Below are 21016 nucleotides of genomic sequence, written 5' to 3' on the forward strand. Positions count from 1 at the left end.
TATTTAAATACTATTCCAAACAGAAACATTGGCTGTGTTATGCATAGTATTATTTTAAACTAGCTTCTGCCCGCGACTTTGTCTACGTGAAATAGTTACTTTGGGCCAACGCTAACTTTAATAATTTGCGAACCTTTAACCGTTTACGCAGGGCACGCAGCGGCAGGTCTCAAAAGGAAAAAAAATACCGTTTTTGAAACATTCTTTTTTGGTGCTCTACTCTTCCTGGTCTTTGTGTGACGCGCTTCAGCCTGTAATATCTCACTACTGGGCATAGGCCTCTTTCCCCATGTAGGAGAAAGATCAGAACTCTCCGAGGCACGGTGGGGAGACCCACAAGGACTGCACAAACACCCAGACCATGGCAAACACCTGTATGGCCAATACAAATATTTGTCATGTGTGGGGATCGAACCTGCAACCGCCGACGCAACGGGTACAATCCATAGCTGTAACCGTTGCGCCATCGCGGCGTCGTTGGCGGTCTTAGCGTGATCATAGTCCATTTACCAAGGAAGTCTATAGGCTATTTTTTACTTTCAATTGACGCGTGTGAAACACCGTGCTACAGCTATATCTTATTATATTAATTCATTATTTTTAAATTTATTATTCACAAGCTTCTGCCCACGACTTCGTTCGCGTGGAACAGAGTCTTTGGGCTAACTGGGGAAGCTCTCAAAAGGAAAAAACCTGATTTTGAAATATTCTTCGTTGGTGCTCCGCTCCTATAAGTCTTATCGTGATGATATATAGTCTATAGCCTTCCTCAATAAATGGGCTATTCAATACTAAAATAATTTTTCAAATTGGCCAAGTAGTTCCTGAGATTAGCGCAAACAAACAAACTCTTCAGCTTTATAATATTTTGGTTGTGCTATGCAGAGTATTATTTTAAATTATATATATTCTTGCTTACAATAGGGATTATAAATACCTCAATTGAAATGTTCCTTAATGACCATGGTACAGATATTTGAGTACAAATTATTGGAATACGAAAGATGCTTAGGATAAATGAATTAGGCTAAGTTTTATCGGACTGTGATATGAGCATTGTTTTGTTACGTAAGGAATGTCTTAGGTATTATCAATTAAAGAAAATTTAATTGGATCTTTAGATGACGTCTATTAAATGTTTAAAATATTGATTATAGTTTAGAATTTTATTATCTTAGATAATGTGGTTGTAATAGCGTTGTTCAATAAATAAACATAAATAAAATTGTGACTTTTATTATCGGAATACTTAGAATATCAAAATTTCTACCCATATGTTAACTCACAAAAAACTTTCTTTCGTCTAACTTCAAGCTGCTATTTAAAAAAAATGGAATAAAATGTTACTCAGCTAAAAAAGATACATTGAGAAATATATTTCAAATATTATTTTGTGGTCGGTAGTAAAATAAAAAAGTGCTTGCGTATAAAGTACACATGTTAGGTGTGAAACTTCTTTGGCAAACTAATTTTAGGTCTTGTTTATTTTTATACAAATCTAAAGCTTTAGTTAGATTTCCGTTCCAGCGCCATCGATAAAAACCTTGCCGTTTCATCCGTAAAAAGTTTACGCTCATGTGCCTAAAGAAATTGAAAACTTGAGTAAGTCTGGATAAAACGGGACTAATTCTAGGGCACGTATTCTAACTCGTTGACTGCAGTCGGTACTAAAGTTTTTGTTGAATAAAGTAAAAGTTATACTAATAACTAAGACAAGTAAAAGCCATTTTTCAGATCGAAACAAAACGCAAATATAAACTAACTAAACAACTTACTTACAGGTGCAACTCAGGCTGAGTTGAGAGTTATTATATAGGTTTTTTTATTCAAGTATTAGTATTTAGTATTTCATTCGTAATAAAAACACAACGAACAAATTAAAACTTTATTACAATATCTAAAACTCATATTCCGATACGTATATGAACAACTTCGCAACAGCTATCCCTCCGAACTGTTCCCCGCTGTAGAGTTCCATAGATAGCTCCAGTTCTATGCTCTGAGGTCCTATTAGAGGTCGGACGAGAGATGTTACAGCTTGATTTCCGGTTTGAACCAATCTAAAAAATGAAACAGGAAAAATATATGAGAGATACAGCATAATGGATGAAAAACCATCAAAATTGTTATTTTACTTGGCAATGTTCCTTATAGAGTTAGTTGGTATGTGTATGTTTTTGTATTTTCTTTTCAAGAGAGTTTGCCTGATATATAAAAATAGTTTTTTGAACTTAGTCTTTATTTAGTTATTATATACATTAGTCTATATGTATACATATAAAATACGAATAGGCATATAGAAATTTTAAAAATGAATGTTTTAAGTCCGTAAACTTGCTTACGATAGCACGCAGGTATCTACATGCGTTTGCGCACAGCGCAATGAACTGATTACTGTTTTAAAATAATATCATCTTGTGTTTTTAATATTAGTATAATAATATTACGACAATAATTTTAGTGTAATTTTATCAGAACAATAATATAAGTATAATAATATTAGCGAGTCGTACGAGAAGGCGGAGATGTCGGCGGGCTCGGCGACGGAGGGCGGCGCGTCGACGCTCACGACGCGCAGCTGGAAGCGCATGCGCGCGAGGCGCCACGCCGGCCCGCGCATCGTGAACAGCTCCACCTGCGCACGCGCACGCTCACTTACTGCGGGCCTCGTCGTCGTCATTAATTATAATAATAATAATAATCCCGCATGACGAGAACCTCGTGAAAGCCGAGACTGAGAAAAAACGTAAATATCTGGATCTGGCGCACAAGATTGTCGACATGTGGGGTGTGGGGTCCGCTGAAATAATCCCTATCGTAATATCTGCCAACGGTTTGATCCCGGTTAGCCTCGCTCACCATCTGAGGCAACTGGGGATCCGGGACGGTTCGCTCGCAGCCAGGATGCAGAAGGCGGTGTTACTTGACTCGGCTAAGATTATCCGCCGGTTTCTCAGCCTTCAGCCCTAACCCCTGGCCGTTTGATCTCCCTGCCGGGGCGTAATCCTCCACCCGCTTATATTTATATATGTAAGTATAAGTAAATTTACTATATTATTTATATAAGTACTTATTATAATATATGTATCTATTATGTGTTGGGCGGGCGGAGTGACACTCAGTATAATAATAATAATAATAATTGTTTATTTGCAAGAACATGGTGTTGAAGTTGTACAAGATTAACATTAGTATAGTCCAAACATGTTCTACCTTACGGTGTGCAAATATTAAATATGAATGTGGTTCGATACAATATTTTTAACAATTACTGTAGATTATTTATCACTAAATTATTAATACATTAATTATTTATGTTTCAGCCTATCGCAGTCCCCTGCTGGACATGGGCCTTCTCAAGTCCACGCAAAATTCCGGTTTTGCGCAATCTTCGTGCAGACTACACCGACAATCTTACGTAGAACGTCGGTCCAGCGAGCCGGAGTCTACTATCGTCGTACTCTATATTTGTACCTTGTCGGTCGTATTTTATTGAAGTGAAATTTCTTTAGAATCGTTGTGATTAGATACTCGATTAAACGAAAATGCGTTACGATAAAGAAACAAGCACATAAATGTTTAGGATTAAGTCGGCGAGAGAATTAGATAGAATACATTACACAGTAATTTATATTCTCATTAAAAAAAATTCTCTCAGGCTACTTTTCAGAAGTTTCACTTCTGTCTCGTGTGAATTACACCCATTCACAAATATATAAATATATGCGTTCAAAAAAAAATATATATATATACACGCATTTTTGCGCATTTTTGGCGCGAACTTGTAGAGGCCTATGTCCAGCCGTGGACTGCAATAGGCTGTAATAATGATGATGATGATGATATATATATATTGATTTGTAAGCGATGAAAAAATTACTTGGAAAATAGTTAATAATATATCATTTTTTGTGTAAGCTGGATGAGGATTGCGGAAAACCGGGATGTTTGGCGCGAACTTGGGGAGGCCTATATCCAGCAGTGGACTGCAATAGGCTGAGCTGACTGACTGACTGATATCATTTTGGGTTACTGTAGTATTCAATTTTACTGTGTAACAAAGACGCTATTCATCAAATTGTAATCAAATCGTATTCCTTTCATATAATTCGTGGTACTTGCCTTAGAATCAGGTATGTAGAGATTGGAGACGAAGGTGAAAAAGTTGTAGGAGTAAGTGCTCGGCTTGTGAGAGCACTCCCAGTCAGCGGGCGGACAATAAGTTTGTATTATAGAGCAACGACTGAAACAAAAAAAATAAAAAAATCAAAAATACAGATTAAAAAAAATAACGTCTATTACAAAATTAACTTTTTAGCTGTCATGCGTAAAGTAATCAGAAATTTAATGTACCTTGCAATTTGTAGCATTAGCAATATAATATCTAGTGATTGATAGAAAAAATGAGACAGAGAATCACTTTATGCAAGAGAAATGGAAATATGAAAGGTAGAGATGGTCAAGACGAGATATAAGCTAACTTAATCAACCTTTAGCTAACTTAATTAGGCCATAGCCTTTGTTTGTTAGAAAATTTTATAATAGAGGTCGTCTATTAATCTCATAAGGGTCAAAAACATCAGGACATATATAGGGGGGGGGGGGGTAGAATAAGATTTCATCTGTACTTATTTTTCGTCGATTGATGATTCGATGATGATAGTTGATTTCTAAACTTTAAGCAGCACAAAACTATAACCAGAATTCTATCTGCAATCTTAATTTTTGTCTAGAAATTTAAATCACGATACTTAATTTTTCAAAATGTAATCATCGTATGTTAAAGATAATTTTCTTAAAATGCTTATAATTATTAAGTACTTTTTCGCAAATAAATACACGCGAATGTAGGGTTATATATATTGTATAGCTCGTCTAAAACTCTACCAGTAATTATCAAGGGGAGGGTTAAAATGTTACTTCAACTGAGGTAGGGTACAGCAGGAATTTCCTGCTCAAAATATGGAGCAGCCCGACTGGGGTAGTACCTCGACCTTACAGAAGATCACAGCTAAATAATACTGTTTTCATGCAGTGTTGTGTTCCTGTTGGTGAGTAAGGTGACCAAGCTCCTGGGGGGATTCGGGATTGGGTCGGCAACGCGCTTGCGCTGCTTCTGGTGTTGCAGGCGTCTATAAGCTACGGTAATCGCTTACCATCAGGTGAGCCGTACGCTTGTTTGCTGACCTAGTGATATAAAAAAAAATTTCAACTCTGATCTGTTTGGTTTTTAAATTACTTTAAATTTGGAATGTTATTTTATTTGTTTAGATTGAATTGTGCCATATTTTATTCTGTGCTTGTTACTTCTAAAATTGCTTTAAGAAGTAACATGTCTAGTTATCTGTCATAAATTTTGTATTTTTATATAAATTTTATAATGATTACGTTGAAACAAAAATAAATTCGAAATGTTTAAGTTAAAATAAAAAGTTTACTAATCAGTCTTTAAGTGTCTTTTTGGTTTGAAAGTGATCCCATTAGCCACATCTACCATTCAATAGCTAAAAACATTAAAAAAAACAATGTGATGAATGGACGACCCTTCGGATGCTTATAGCTCAAACACAGGCGACTCACTGCTTGCTCTCGAGGCGGTAGCCGGGCGGGCAGGCGATGCGGTGGCAGCGGTAGCCGCCGCGCGTGTTGAGGCACACGTCGCTGGCGCCCGCCGCCGGCGCGCCGCCCGCGCACGGCGCCGCGCCCGTCTCGCACTCGTCGATGTCTGGCGATGGGGGGGGGGGTACATTCTGGTTGCTAGTGTATCCTCATAAGGCGTTTTTTTTTAAGATAGGCGTTACTCAGCAACATCGCTGTTCAAGTTAGACTATGTTTTTAATGTCTTCAAAAAAGACGTGAGTCCACCGACCGGTTCTTATTCTAATGTATGGCACAATTTCTGTTTTTTTTTTTAAATTATTATTTCCTTATAATACTATACTTATATCTAGCTTAATCTTACATTATTCCTCATAAGGCGTTAATCGCTGGCCTGATTCACCCTGTTGGGCATAGGCATCTTTCCCCGTGTAGGAGAATGGTCTGATCCTTCTCCTACATGGGAACTTCTAAAACTATCATCTTAAAGCTTAATCCACCAAACTGATTCAATCCGGGTTAACAGATATATTCGATATTTAACGTGCTCTCCGAGGCAGGGTGGGTAGATAAGGACTAACAACCAGAACGGAAGTAAATATTTGCGTAAATACAAATATCCACTCCGAGCAGGAATCGAAGCGAATGTCACCGGAGAGATCGACAATGTGTTAGGTACCTATGAATTATAGCCTGACATACTAAATTAGTTATAGTAGTTTCGATCCATTTAATCTTTCTTCAACAGTCGCAACAATGTTTTTTTTAATAATACATGTTGACATTGTTGGTAATATTTATCGAAATACACTTTAAAACAGTAATCCATACCAGAAGGTAGTATGACATCTTACCGACGCAACTCCTGTTGTCCTCCGCGAGCCTGTACCCGGGCGGGCAGCTGCACCGGTAGCTGCCCGGCTCGTTGAGACAGCGCCCGATGCACAGCTTCTTGTGTTTGAACTCCGTGCATTCGTCCACATCGGAACACGTACTAAAATTGTATCAATTTCAATTTTATTTATTTAATTATCTATACCCACTTGCAGTGTTCAAGAATTCTGTATAACACAATTTCCTTCAATTTTAACCCTTACCTTATCTATCCAGTCAAATTTTGTATTCTGTCTTATCTTTGAATCGTATCATAATAATTAATTATCTACATAGAGATATACATTTATGCATATCTAATATAAAACCCTTTTATGTTTACTATTTATTTATTTTTGAAATTTTTATATATCTTTTGATTATTTTGTATTTACTGTACACCTACTGTACAGTAAATACAAAACTACTACTGTACTGTATGTATGTACCATTTCCTCGGCATAAATGTTGCCTAAAAGAGATCGCTCATTAGCGATAAGGTCGCCTTTTGTACTTACCTGAAATCTTACTTATTCTTGGTGTACAGTAAAGAGTTTTATTTTTTAACTTCTTAGATCTAACATTACAGGCAGAAGTCAATTCAGTAGATATATTCAGAAGTAAATTTTATAGAGATAATTTAATAGCTAAAACGATGTATTGGCACTGTATTTCATGGTAGAAGTTATTAAAATAATAAAGACATATGTTTTTAAAACACTAACTGGGAAATTTTTCTTGATCCTTCTACTAGAAGCTCTACAGTTATTCGTGGCGTTTTCAAGAAACCATAGTCGCGGATAATTTAGTCACAAAGCCGAAATACCGAGATTTTCAAAATACCAATCGTGGAAAGTCCTATAGAAATTATTAATAACATGATAGAAAGATATAAAGAAATAGATAGTGTTCAATTAATATCCGGATCAAAGGATCACCGTAGTTATTAAAAGTATAGCATACCGATTGTCTGCATTGAGACGGTATCCACGATGACAGCTACAGCGGAAGGCGCCCCACACATTGTTACACCGTTGTTCACACAATGTTCCTGCTCGAGCCTCTAGACATTCGTCTACATCCACACACACCTAAACAAAACATTTTTTTTATATAATACTCAATTCAAGGTTAAAAACTTCAAATTACGTATAGTAAAGACATTGCTTCAGCCTGTAATATCCCACTACTGGGCATAGGCCTCTTTCCCCATGTAGGAGAAGGATCAGAGCTTAATCCACCACGCTGCTCCAATGCGGGTTGGCGGATATATTCCCTACTCTGAGTAACGATCGCTATCAGGTGTACATGATAACAACCGGGACCGACGGCTTAACGTGCTCTTCGAGGCACGGTGGGGAGACCCACAAGGACTGCACAAACACCCAGACCACGGCAAACACCTGTATGGCTAATACAAATGTTCGTCATGTGCGGGGATCGAACCCGCAACCACCAGCGCAACAGATACAATCCATGGATGTGACCGTTGCGCCAACGCGGCGTCTACTCGTTAAAAACTCCAAATTACGTATAGTAAAGACATATGGAGTATTAACATCTTCTTCTTCTAGAAAAGAGTGAATTAGTGTGAAAATAGGTGCTGTTAAGTTACCAAATGAAATTGATAGAAATTTTGAAAATTGACAAAATAAAGAAATCAATGATAAGTAAACCAAACCTTATCGTTTATTGGAGCTGACTTAAATCCCTTGTGGCAGTGGCACTGGTATGAACCCATCGTGTTCAGGCAGTCTGCGTGTTGTGAGCACACTGGCTGAAATTATCGATAATTTTATTAGTCTCTAATATTGATTGAATTTTTTTTTTGAACATCGAATCGAAAGAATTAAGAATTAGATCAAAATAAATTTATTACTTAGTTCAATATTATCAAATTCAAATATTCTTTATTGTACGCTAAAAATAAACAATGAAAAAAAAACAAAATATACAAATATACAGCTCATTTTTTCACTGAAAGAGCGATTTCTTGTAAACAACCTTTGGGCAAAGGACATGAATAAAATGAAGCGGAATGAAGGTGAACCAATATTAAAATTAGTTGCAATGTTTGTAACAAAGTATTTTAAAGCATGTATACAAGCATTCAACTCCTACACGGAAACAGAGGAATATGCTCAGCAGTATGATATTACTAGCCGAAACAAATTTTCATTGAATTAAGTGCATCAGGAAATATCTTGCTCAAAATCTGGAGTAGCCCGTCTGGGGAAGTACATTGATCTTACAGAAGATCTCACCTACACAATACTGTTTTTATTTATTTATATTGTTTTCAAGCACTGTTGTGTTCTTGTTATTAGTAAGGTCAAGGCTAGGCCAGAGTTCCTGGGGTAGATTGGAGGTAGGGTCGGCAACGCGTTTGCGATATTTCTGGTGTAGCAGACGTTTATAAGCTACGGTAGTCGCTTACCATTAAGTGACACATACGCTTGTTCGCCGACCTAGTTGTATAAAAGAAAAAAATCAATCAATCTACTCACCGGGCCGCTAAGCGAACACTCGTCAATATCCTCGCACTGGTGGTCGCCCACCAGCCTCAAGCCCAGTGGACAGCTACACGTGTACCCGCCGCGCAGGTTTGTGCACTGCTGGAGCGGGCCGCACTGGGCTTCCCCAGTTGTGCATTCGTCGATGTCTGCGGTAGAATTAGTCATAGTTACTTCAAGTATACCATATATCTCACCATGTAAACAAGTAATTAAATAAATTATATACAATGCCGTCTAAGGGCATGTAGGAGCCCTTGAGCATCGACAAATTTTTGGGGCCCTGTTGGAAAGTAATAAGTTGTAAGTTTTATAGAGTAGAGCATTATGAGAGTAGATAGAGAGTATTTATCCAAGCCATTTTTTGATAAAAAAATGGGGTTTCGAATAATTATATTAGTCAAATATTAAAGATATACAGAATCTCAATAATATGAAAAAAAACTACAGTTGTATTATAGGATCAAGTTTTAATATCAACTCGAAATATAAGTTTTATAATTTACTTTGGTAGATATAAAGATAAATTTTGGTATCCATTTGGAGCCCTGGTAAGGTTGAAAGCTCTGGGTATGGGCTCCGTTTGATATGGTTCCGTTCCCTTATGATAGAGACGAAACCGATTATATTTCTGTGTACAAAAAAAGTTATATTTGCAATTTTTCTAATGGCGCAAATAAATTTATTTCTTTCACCTTATTTTCTTTTTAATATATGCAAAGATAATTTTAAAATATGCGAAGTTCGAATTTTGTTAAATTAAATGCCTTTTTGATATTAGCGTGTATATCACTAAGATAGTATTTCAATACGATTGGAATTTAGGAACCGTCATTCTTAAGTTAGATATTTTTTTGTAATGAAATTATGTTAATAAAAGGTCAAATTTTGAGCTTAGATAATTCGACGGTTCTTAATCTAAAGCCTTATCTTGGTTCTCATTGGCTTGTTATTAAAATGCATTTGTTTTAATTATTTTGTCACCAACAACTAGTGGAATATACCTACCAGACTATGACAAACATTTTATACATATTTCGAATTTCTCTACTATCATTTGTAATATTTTGTAAATCAGTAAAGTTATATTATATTTTACTATTATAAATAATACGAGGGTAAACATTACCTTCACAAGTATCGTCCCTACTAAGTCTATATCCCAGAGGACATCTGCGTTTTGTTCGTCTGTCTTCATTATGTTTATCTTCTGCGATAGTAACGTTTACAGTGCCTTTGGTTTCTGGTATTATAGCGTTAGCATCGAATTTGGGATAAACTGCAAAAGCCATTTTTGTAAAATAATAACAATTAACATAACATTAAACATTATATAAATATTTTTTGACAACATACATCCCTTTTAAATAAAACAATAGAAAACAGAAAAAAAGCGTCTGCAATTTACATCGACAGTAATAAATAAATAATAATATACATGTAGAAGATATCTCTCTTTATTTATCTCTGATAAATTTAGATAAAGTAATTATGAAGAAACGTTTTTTTTCCATAGAAATGAAGAACTAATAGTTACAGGTAATCTGTATTACCTGCAACTATTAGCGTGGTAGTACGGTATTCAAATATGATAAATAAAATGGTGGTAAATAAAACCGGGTAAAAAACCTACCTGGTAGATTTTTATAGCCAGGCGGGAATCTCTCACCATCCCAGACCGGCATACATCTGTGTCTGTCGAGGTCGAGTCTCCAGTTCGGTAAACATTCACACCTATAACCACCGTCTGTATTGATACAAACCTCCCCAGTAGCACAGTTTGCTTGTCCATTTGTGCATTCATTTACATCTAAAATTAAAGTAAATTATTGATTATTTCCTATAATTGAAAATAATATCATATCTGTTATAATTACTTTCGATATAACAAGTAAAGTTATGACATTAATTGGGTGATTTTTCATTAAGCTACACAACATCCACGGGCTCTTAGTTACCCGTGAGTTTTTTGTACAGCCTGAAATTTGTTTCTGATAGGCGTGTGTTTTCTGAAAATCGCAGTAAGACTAATAAAAAAAGTCTAGATATAGTCCGAAACACGCTTTTTTCTCTCTCGGACTTTTTTTTTTGTTAAATTAGCTAACCTTATAAAACAGTTTACTGATATTATGATAAAGCGAACTATCAAAGTAACAAAGACCGCTCTTTGACTTTTATCTGAATAACACATGACATGCTAACACGTCCGAAGATAAAAATTATACAATGAAATACAAGAAAATAAATTTAGTTTTACAACATAACAATTAATCAATGGTCACCAATCCGCCTGCCCAGCGTGGTGACTATGGGCAACTCATGAGTTGGCCCCATTTTGACGTGAACTTGTGTAGGCCTATGTCCAGCAGTGGACTGCAATAGGCTGAAATGATGATGATGATGATGATGAACATAACAATAATTTTACCTTCACACTTTCTGTTGTTAGGATTCCAACGGTACCCGACATCGCAATTGTTTCTCGGTCTAAAAGGTCTCGATGTCATACTTCGAGGATCTGGATAGCCCCAAAAGTAATCTTAAAAAAAAATACATAAATTTTATAATAATTTATAATAATTTTAAATATTTGTAAACATATAAATTAAAAAACTGCATGTGTCAGCTCCGATACGCGACAGGAGTAAACTCGTTACGATAGATTATTTTATTAATATTTAAAAATATATTTATCCCTTTCTCAAAACACTTTATGTGGTAAAAAGGCACTCTTTCTCGGGACTCAGCGTCAATGCTCAAAGTTACTGTTTATTACGATACACTCGTAACACGACATTTTTTTCATAACACGGAGCATATATCGTTTCGTAAGAAGTAAACTCAAAAAAAGAGGAGTAGTAACATTAATTACAGAATCACCTTTAGTACTAGATGAAGTTGGAGGTGTTGGTGTAGTAGTACTGGTAGTGCTAGTGGAAGTACTAGTAGTAGTACTAGTAGAAGTACTAGTAGAAGTACTAGTAGTAGATGATGAAGACGTAGTAGGAATGCAAGCTCCTGTAGGCAAATCTCTCCTAAATCCAATCGCACAATTGCACATATAACCTCCCATAGTATTACGACATGATTCTGTTAAACCGGAGCAGCTGTGGCGATTTGTGGCACATTCATCGATATCTAAAACAAAAATTGATATATTACAATTGTATATAAGAAAAGGTTCAAATATTGTAGTGTACGAATTGAAGATGTAATTTTCAAAAGGATAAATTTTAAAAATCATCGGATTTTAAAAGCTATTTTTCAGATGCTTCTATTACAAATTATAACATGTTTATTTCAAATCTAAAATGTTTTAATCTTTTTTCATCACATCATTATCATCATAGTTTATAGCCGTATTTTTGATATAAAAGGTGAAGTGTATACAAAATAATCATTTACCAAAACAAGCACCATAATCATCCATTTCAAATCCAGCTTGACAATCTGTTGGTTTTTGATTGATAACAGTCCATTTGTCTTTTTGAACTTTATTAGTATCGACTACAACCGAACCGTCGTAATTTTTATGTCCTTTAACCGTTGCTGTTTCTTCAGTGACACTTACAGTAATAACGATTGGTGGAGTTGGTTCTTCTGGTATAGGACTGTTAGTAGTTTCAGGAGTTTTAGGATACACTTCAGGTTTATATTCTGGTTCAGTAGGCTTAGTTTCAGGTTTGGTAGGTTCGGTTGGTTGAGACTCTGGTTCTATGGGTTTGTATTCTGGTTCTATGGGTTTGTATTCTGGTTCTATGGGTTTGTATTCTGGTTCTATGGGTTTATAATCTGGTTCTATAGGTTTGTATTCTGGTTCTTGTGGTTGAGGAAGAGAATTCGGTTCACCAGGTGGTTGGATGCTATTAAATATTTTTCTATCTTCTGGTATTTGTTGAGTTGGTTTTGATTGTTCTGGCTCATTAATTATACTATTGTCAAAAGGATCAGCTGGTTTTTCTGGAATAGGTATGACTATTGGCTCTTCAGGTGTGGGTTCTGTAGGTTGGGGTATCGATACGGTTTTTACTTCAATTGTAGTCGGATTAGGCGTTGTAGTCGTTACGTTTTCAGATTTCGAGTTGTTTTGACTTATGTCTTTTTCATCAATTTCCTCTCTAAAAACAAAATTATAAAATTACTGTTACACCAAACTAACAGTCATTCCATCATTTAAATCACCAGAAAAGTTGAAATGAGCACTATAACAGTTACTAACTCATGTTTCAAATTCAAATTATGCTTAAAACGTTTATTCTATTAGAAACATATTTAATTTAAAATTCCTTGACATTTTAGAAGCTATATAAGATGCTTTAGATGACTTATTTCGGGGATAAAGTTTAATTTCTCCGACTTTAAAGTTAACTTTTTATTGTACTAATAACTTATTTTAAAAACTTCATGACCAAATTTTACGAAAAATAAATCAACAAAATCAAAGTATATTCAATTTTTTTTGCAATTTTTTTATCAAAGAAAATATACCCAAATGGATATATGTATAATTACACAGTCATATACTAAATCACACATACTCTGAGTCGTAGTACTCGTAATCGTATACTGGCGTTGGTGTGTGGCGCCTCTGACAGCGAAAGGAGCCAGGTATGTTTACACATTGGTACTCGGGGCCCGCACGGTCGCAGTTGTGAGTGCCCAGAGCGCACTCGTCTATATCTGTTAAGAAATGGGTGATTAAAATCCTATCGTTACACTTCCTTGGGTATCATAGTAATCTGTGATAAACGGAGTTATATACTGAGCTATACTAAAAAATAAATATAAATACAAACGACCCATACTCAACGGCCCCCAGTAAGATTTTCTCCTGTGTCGGGGTTCCACAAGCACAAACAACCAAACCACATTAAACTTCTGTTTGGCCAATACAAATGTTTGCCATGTGCGGGGATCGAACCCGCGATCGCCAGCGCAACTGTCTCAAGCCACCACCGCAACCGATGCGCTAATGCGTCATCTGTATTCATACTGTTGTTTTATTTGATTTGATTTTAGAAAAAAAAAATTAAGTACGGTCTCGCTGGTAATATTGAAGTAGATTATAAATTTATCTGGTAAAGGAAAAGTTAACATGAAAAGGGTCACCAGAAGTTAAGCCTGAAATTTGTTAGCAAATTAAATATCAAAACTCGTGTGGAAATTAAAAATTTTCATCACATAATAAAAAGCAAAGAAATAAAAAATGTACCTTCACAAGTACTGGAGGAATGGTGAATGATGTAGCCAGTTCCACAAGACAACAGTCTGATACAGAGGAAAGAGCCGACCGTGTTGTCACAGCGTTGGGAGTCCGGGATGCAGTTGTTTTGATCGGTCGCACATTCATTTATATCTAGGGAATTCATGATTATGATGACAGTTCAGGGGTCAAAACAAAGATAACACTACTAAATTTCTCAGTACTTAGTGGTAAGTTTTTATGAGGAAATGTACATGGGGACTGCAATCCACTAAACCTGATTTGGTAATACGGCAGTTCCGGTATCATTTTGCACCTACCGGATCTGTTGCCAAATTGCCAGATCCGGTGATGATATTTTTTGAGAAAATAACCGCTCTATTGAAAGATAGAGCGTAGTTCTTAAATGTCCTGTGGCGCTGAAATAAAAGACTTTATTGATAGTTGCGTTATGGTGCGGTATTCAATTCTATTTATAGTTAACAACACTTAAGCTGTTTGACTTATTGTGCTAGAATTTAAGAAATTCATATTGTAGTTGCAGAAAAGAAATAAAAGATTCAAACTAAGGATTTAATAAACGGAGTATCCGTATCGGATACCAAAATATATAATAAATAATCGGATATCCAAAATAGTAATTGTGTTTGCTCGCAAACGAAAAAAAATGACTTCAATTACATGGACAAGTAACGTGAGATGACGAAAAAATTAACAAAGGCACTAGTCGCCACTACGATTTTCGATTGTTCCTCTCGATTTCTCTAGGATTCCATCATCAGATCCTGGTTTCCTTATCATGGTACTACGCCTGGGATATCTCCTTTTCAACGAAAAAAGAATGATCAAAATCGTCTCATAAACGACGAAGTTATCCCCGAACATACATAAACGGTCGATTTGAGTAACCTTTTTTTAAGGCGGTTAAAAAATTTATCCGTAACATAAACAGACATAAATTCGGACTCGGATGATTTCGCAGGGATCTATCACAGAAGGCAATTTTTTATTATACATGTGTTATGTTTTTACATTTTCCCGATCAAATAACACAAGCCGTGCACATCCTTAATTATTTTTTTAAATACTCAGAATTTGTAACAGTAACGAATACAAAAAACGTTTACTTACTACAATGAGTACTTACTCATGAGTAAGTACTACAGTAAGTCAAGTAAATAATACATATATTTACTTTGACATTTCCTTTCTAAAACTGAGTATCTGTAACTGACCTAAACCGATTGAACGAAACTGAAACCGACTGCCGGATGACCAAATCGGCCGGATTGAAAACGACACCGGAACGTAATCCCTAAGTGTACATTTTTGATATTATGTGTATGAAATGTTTAGCTTAAGCATCTTACTTAGAACAGTTCTTTGTAAAAATAAAAGATAAGACTAGATAAAAATTGGCTTAGGACGTACCAACACAAGCTCCAAGAGTAGAATCCAATTCGAATCCTAGTTTACAGTGACATTCGTGACTGCCGTTAGTGTTCAAACAGTTCTGGTATTGATCACAGAGGTGTGTCCCTTCCACACACTCGTCGATGTCTGTAAGAAAATTGGTTTGTTCTACTAAAAGTACTGTTATGTTATCATAAGCGATATTTAATTGATAAAAACGGAATCGGAGCGGAAATAGACAATTAATCTATACTAATATTATAAAGCCGCTATATAACACTCTCTCTCGTGACCATTGCTTGACTGGAAGAGATCTCTTCTAAGATAAGACCACCTTTGCCATCAACTATACGTGTAATTTTTGTATATTTTTTGAAGTGCAATAAAGTATATAATTAATTAAGAGGAAAGTCTTAATTGTTTGTTTGCATTGAATAGGCTTCGAAACTACTGAACCGATTTGAAAGTTTTGGGTAGCTACATTATTCTCGGTTGACATAGGCTATATTATATTAAAAAAAAGGATTTTTACTAAATATCCAATAATGTAACCCAAGTTGTAAAAAAAGTTAAATAAAATGATAATATTCAACTTTCTTTACTAATTTTTGTGTGTATTAAAATTGTCAATTATGAAATTTTTGTTAAATACCCGAAGGCGTGGTGGGATGCTAGTAATTTATAAGAAACAGACCAGCAATGATTCCGTAGATAAAAGAAAATCAAAAGTACGAAATAAGAAAAGTGGTCAGTGCTTTCTAGGGCTTTGTGTGCTTTAAGGTCTTTTCTCATCATACCAGTTCCGGTTATTATCGTAAACTCGATAACAATCATATCTCGTTGTGAAAAAACTATCTGCTAACACATATTTATCAGAATTTGTAAGTAACTAATACAATAAACGTCTTTCTCTAATTTCTCGTCCCAATCTTTATCCTGTTAATTTCTTTATCCTACAGTGAAATATTTTCAGACTTTTTAAGTTCTAGATACATACAACATCCAGTCTTAGCTAATATAACTACAAACATAAAATTAATAATAAGCTAATTTATGTAGTGTAATATTTAAAACAGAATCAAATACGTTTTTAGGAATAAATAATTTTAATGCAGTTAATAGTATTTTAAATCATACCATCACATTGCTTCATAGCCGGATCCCATCTCATGCCTTCAGGACACTTTATTTTGGTATTCCTAAAAATGGAAAATCTTTGGTAATACCAAATACGTAATAATACTTCGTAGTTTTGGTGTAGTGATTTATGTAGCCAAGTGAAGCGCCAGGCGGTCGCGGGTTTGATACCCGCTTAGGCTTGTATTAATACAAATATTTATTACATGTCTGGGTGTATGTCCTTTTCAGACTCTCCACTGCGCTTTGGAAAGTACTACCTACCTACCTACCTAGTCCTGGTTGTTATCATAAACACTTGATAGCGAACATTACTCATAGTAGAGAATATAGTTACCAACCCATATGGAGCAGCAGCTTGGTGGATGAAGCTCCGACCCTTCTGTATAGTGGAATAGGCCTTTACCCAGTCACTGGACGTTACAGACTAAATCAATAAAAAATGAATAAAAAATATTACATTTAAAAAACAAATAAATACCTTGGATCAATTTTTGGTTTACAGTCATATTCGCCAAGCACATTGACACAAATCTGATCTGGTCTGCATATATCTTGACCGTCTTCACACTCGTCGATATCTAAAAATCAAAGTATAGCTTTAAAACCATATATTGATGACTCGAAAAACATACCTTAACTAAACATAGTTTTAAATTTTGTTCGTACATTATATGTATAATTGTGTTTGCTAGCAAACCAAAAAAAACTAATTTCAATTACATCGACAAGTAAGTACAAGGTTAGTAGACGAAAAAAATTAACAAATGCACTAGTCGCCACCATGATTTTCGCAGGTTCCCCTCGCTTTCTCTAGGATGCCATCATCAGATCCTGCTTTCAATCAAAAACGGTTCATAAACGACGAATTTATCTTTTTTGAATACTTAAAATTTTCAACGGTACGGAGCTACAACGTAAACGATTGTTAACACAGACAGTGGAACATTACTTGCAAAGATATGACTTATCTACATAGTGAATAATACAGTCATTGTTAAGAGCTGCAGTTGACTTAAATTCTAAGGTAAATGAATTAAAAATAGTATCAAATATAAATAATTCTAATAAAAAAGGTGTTGTTAGAGCTTCGACACGCGACTGGAGTTCACTTTAACAAAAGTGTAATTCAGAATAAAATATCGAAAATGAAATACATACCTTCACACTTATTGGTGATGGCGTTATTTTTGAATCCGGGTGGACAGTGCTTCGAACCTTTATCTTGACAATGGAATGATCCGCGCGTATTTATACAGAACTGGGACATATTATTGCAATCATCTTTACCCATTAAACATTCATCAATATCTATAAAAAAATATAATACATTAGTAAAGTCAATATAATATTAAAGTAAAATATAATATTAAAAGAAAACAGGAAATAAAATTAATCTTTGGTCGCCTTTGAATTTTCTTAAGATACGCTTTACCTTTACTGCTGGGCATAGGCCTCTTTCCCCATGTAGAAGGGTCAGAGCTTAGAAGGATTAGAGCTTTTTAAGATATAATATTGTTAATTTCCTTACGTAATTTCAAATGTGCAATAAAGAGTTAAATAAACAAAATTAAGTTAAAAACCCATCTAGTATATTTTAGTCTAATTTTCCTCAACGTTTTTTGTTTGCTTAGTTCATATATTTTATTTCGGAGTATATAATCTTGGTCTTTTGAGTAATATTTGTGTTGAAAATTGGCTATGAAAACATTTTTAATTTTATTTTTTTATTATTTTATATCACTAGTTCGGCAAACAAGCGTACGGCTCACCTGATAGCAAGAGATTACCGTAGCTTATAGACGCCTGCAACACCAGAAGCATCGCAAGCGCGTTGCCGACCCACAATCCCCAATCCCCCCCAGAAGCTCTGGCCACCTTACTCACCAACGGGAACATAATACTGCTTGAAAACAGTATTATTTTGCTGTGATCTTCTGTAAGATCGAGGTTACTATCCCAGTCGGGCCGCTCCATATTTTGAGCAGGAAATTCCTGCTGTGCCCTACCTCAGTCATATATATTTCTTTCCAAGCCCATAAAGAATTTTCTTGTAATATAATATATTCAAAGTTTGTTTGTTTATCTTTGTTACCTTCACATTCTTCACTTAATCCACTTTTGAAACCGGGAGGACATCTATCTTCTACGTGTGGTTTTTGTTTACTGAAAAACTTCAGAGGATCTCCGGTGAGCCCTCCACATTTGTACCCACCTATTGTATTCTGGCAGAGGTAAGAGGGACAAGGAGGGGTGGGTAACTTGCATTCGTTTATATCTGTAAGGGATTTATGTTTTTAAACTTCGACTGTCACTATGAACACTTTTTATCAAGCAGGATTTACTGCGATTTTATTTTGAAACTCCCAACATTCATCAGTCACGCGGACTCACTCAAAATATCGGGAGTTTGAAAATAACAATCAAGGTAAGTAATGTGAAATAAAAAGTGATATGTAATTGAATTATTAATGCCAAAGATTCATTTAATCCCTATTTATCGAGTTCTCCGAGGATATGTCATATGTCGAATGCGAAAAGGTAACTAGGATCATTTAAAATAATAAATTTGCAGTATTGTTACTTTGAAAAAGTTACCATTTATCGAGAGTCGAAAATAGATCAATACTTAATATAGGAAAAAGTAATGAAAATTGAGTAATCTACTTCGATGTATAATTGTTTGCTCGCAAACGAAAAAAAAACCGACTTCAATTACATCGACAAGTAATACAACGTAGATCGACGAAAAAATAGTCAAGCAACTACGCGTTATCAAAGATTACTCAAGAAGTAGTTATCAGATCTCAATAAAATTTATATGTAACTAGATGATAAACATCAGCTTTCCATTAAATTAAAAATTATCTAAATCGGTACACCCAGTAAAAAGTTATTGCGGATTTTCGAGAGTTTCCCTCGATTTCTCTGGGATCCTATCATCAGATCCTGGTTTCCTTATCATGGTACCAAACTAGAGATGTCCCCTTTCCAACAAAAAAAGGATTATCAAAATCGGTACATCCAGTAGAAAGTTATGCGGTATAATACAACGTAGGTCGACGAAAAAAGCGTCAAGTAAAAACGCATTATTAGATATAACTCGAAAGTAGTTGTTAGATCTCAAATAAATTTAAATGGGACCAATTGGCACACACCACCTTTCGATTAAAACAAAATTTGTCGAAATCGGTCTACCCGGTCAAAAGTTCTGATGTAACATACATTAAAAAAAAAAAAAATACAGTCGAATTGAGAACCTCCTCCTTTTTTGGAAGTCGGTTAAAAAGAAGATGATAAAAACGAAATATTCTACAATATAAATCATTTTTATTTCCAAACTGCTTCGTTAACTAACTTTTGTTTCGTTCTTTCTGTTTCATAACAACTTCTTAGCTATTTATATTTTACTGATACATTACAATGATAGCATCTTACATAAAGATTGTCTGATTTTTAAGTTAGGCTAATGATTTGTAATATTAAGTTTTTTTTTTCGTTTTGTTTTACTTACCGTCACAAGCGTTATTGAGAAAATTCTTTGCAAATCCTGGAGGACACTGACCAATTTCGTGACTAGATTTGGGATTTTTCACAGGAATACATTTATATGAACCCTGAATGTTGAAGCACTGAGTATCTGGCAGACATAAGGGAGGATCCAAGGCGCATTCATCTATATCTAAAACAAGAACAGATCAAAATCATTAATAATAATAATAATGGGTCTGGGTCACATACTCCCTCAAAAGTGAGATAAATTTTAAATACCTAAATCAAGCTTCCGTTATCTGGTTACCGTTTATTTCTTCCATTTAGCTATTTCACCGAATTAAAAATTATTAAAATATTGCATTCTGTCTTTCTCCCAAACTTTCTCTCGCAGTTCTGACGTAAAATTCATTTTTATTCAACTTCTTGCTCTGATTTATACTCACTTTAGCCTGTAATATTCCAGTGCTGGGCATAAGCCTCTTTCCCTATGTAGGAGAAGGATTAGAGCTTAATCCACCACGCTGCTGCGGGTTGGCGGATAAACTTATACTCAATCGTCTTTATCATCTAGCATAACTTATATATTATTATTTATAAGAGAAGTCGAGAATTTTCCATACCTTCGCAAGATTTCTTATCAGCCATCAGCTGATAGCCCCTTCTGCAGGAACATTTCACTTCAATGCCATTGTCGTTGCATTTGTGATGACATGGGTTGTGTGGCTTACATCTGTTCTTTGTTACCTAAATATATATTTAATAATAATATACCAGATCTTGATTA

At 35.1% G+C, this 21016-nt stretch overlaps 1 protein-coding gene and 1 long non-coding RNA gene across 2 annotated transcripts in view; one reads left to right on the top strand and one right to left on the bottom strand.

The window, feature by feature from the left end:
* Positions 1–854: 854 nt before the first annotated feature.
* Positions 855–1225, top strand: LOC123666614. The gene is made up of 2 exons (XR_006745292.1): positions 855–1126; positions 1163–1225. It is a non-coding gene; the product is annotated as an uncharacterized LOC123666614 (long non-coding RNA).
* Positions 1226–1871: 646 nt separating this feature from the next.
* Positions 1872–21016, bottom strand: part of LOC123666398 (fibrillin-1-like) — a 42614-nt gene continuing 23469 nt past the window's right edge. The window contains exons 7-28 of the mRNA XM_045600492.1: positions 20853–20976; positions 20252–20437; positions 18833–19015; positions 17899–18048; positions 17219–17318; positions 16738–16799; positions 15619–15747; positions 14197–14340; positions 13523–13664; positions 12390–13102; positions 11865–12122; positions 11413–11523; positions 10618–10794; positions 10114–10263; positions 8979–9133; positions 8153–8248; positions 7435–7562; positions 6453–6592; positions 5581–5725; positions 2719–2734; positions 2514–2635; positions 1872–2060 (exon numbers count right to left, since the gene is read on the bottom strand). Of these exons, the coding sequence (XP_045456448.1) occupies positions 1898–2060; positions 2514–2635; positions 2719–2734; positions 5581–5725; positions 6453–6592; positions 7435–7562; positions 8153–8248; positions 8979–9133; positions 10114–10263; positions 10618–10794; positions 11413–11523; positions 11865–12122; positions 12390–13102; positions 13523–13664; positions 14197–14340; positions 15619–15747; positions 16738–16799; positions 17219–17318; positions 17899–18048; positions 18833–19015; positions 20252–20437; positions 20853–20976 (3594 nt within the window). The 3' untranslated portion in view covers positions 1872–1897. The remainder of the gene's footprint in view (positions 2061–2513; positions 2636–2718; positions 2735–5580; positions 5726–6452; positions 6593–7434; positions 7563–8152; positions 8249–8978; positions 9134–10113; positions 10264–10617; positions 10795–11412; positions 11524–11864; positions 12123–12389; positions 13103–13522; positions 13665–14196; positions 14341–15618; positions 15748–16737; positions 16800–17218; positions 17319–17898; positions 18049–18832; positions 19016–20251; positions 20438–20852; positions 20977–21016) is intronic.

This window comes from Melitaea cinxia, chromosome 26 (genome assembly GCF_905220565.1).
Source record: "Melitaea cinxia chromosome 26, ilMelCinx1.1, whole genome shotgun sequence".
Lineage (NCBI taxonomy): Eukaryota > Metazoa > Arthropoda > Insecta > Lepidoptera > Nymphalidae > Melitaea > Melitaea cinxia.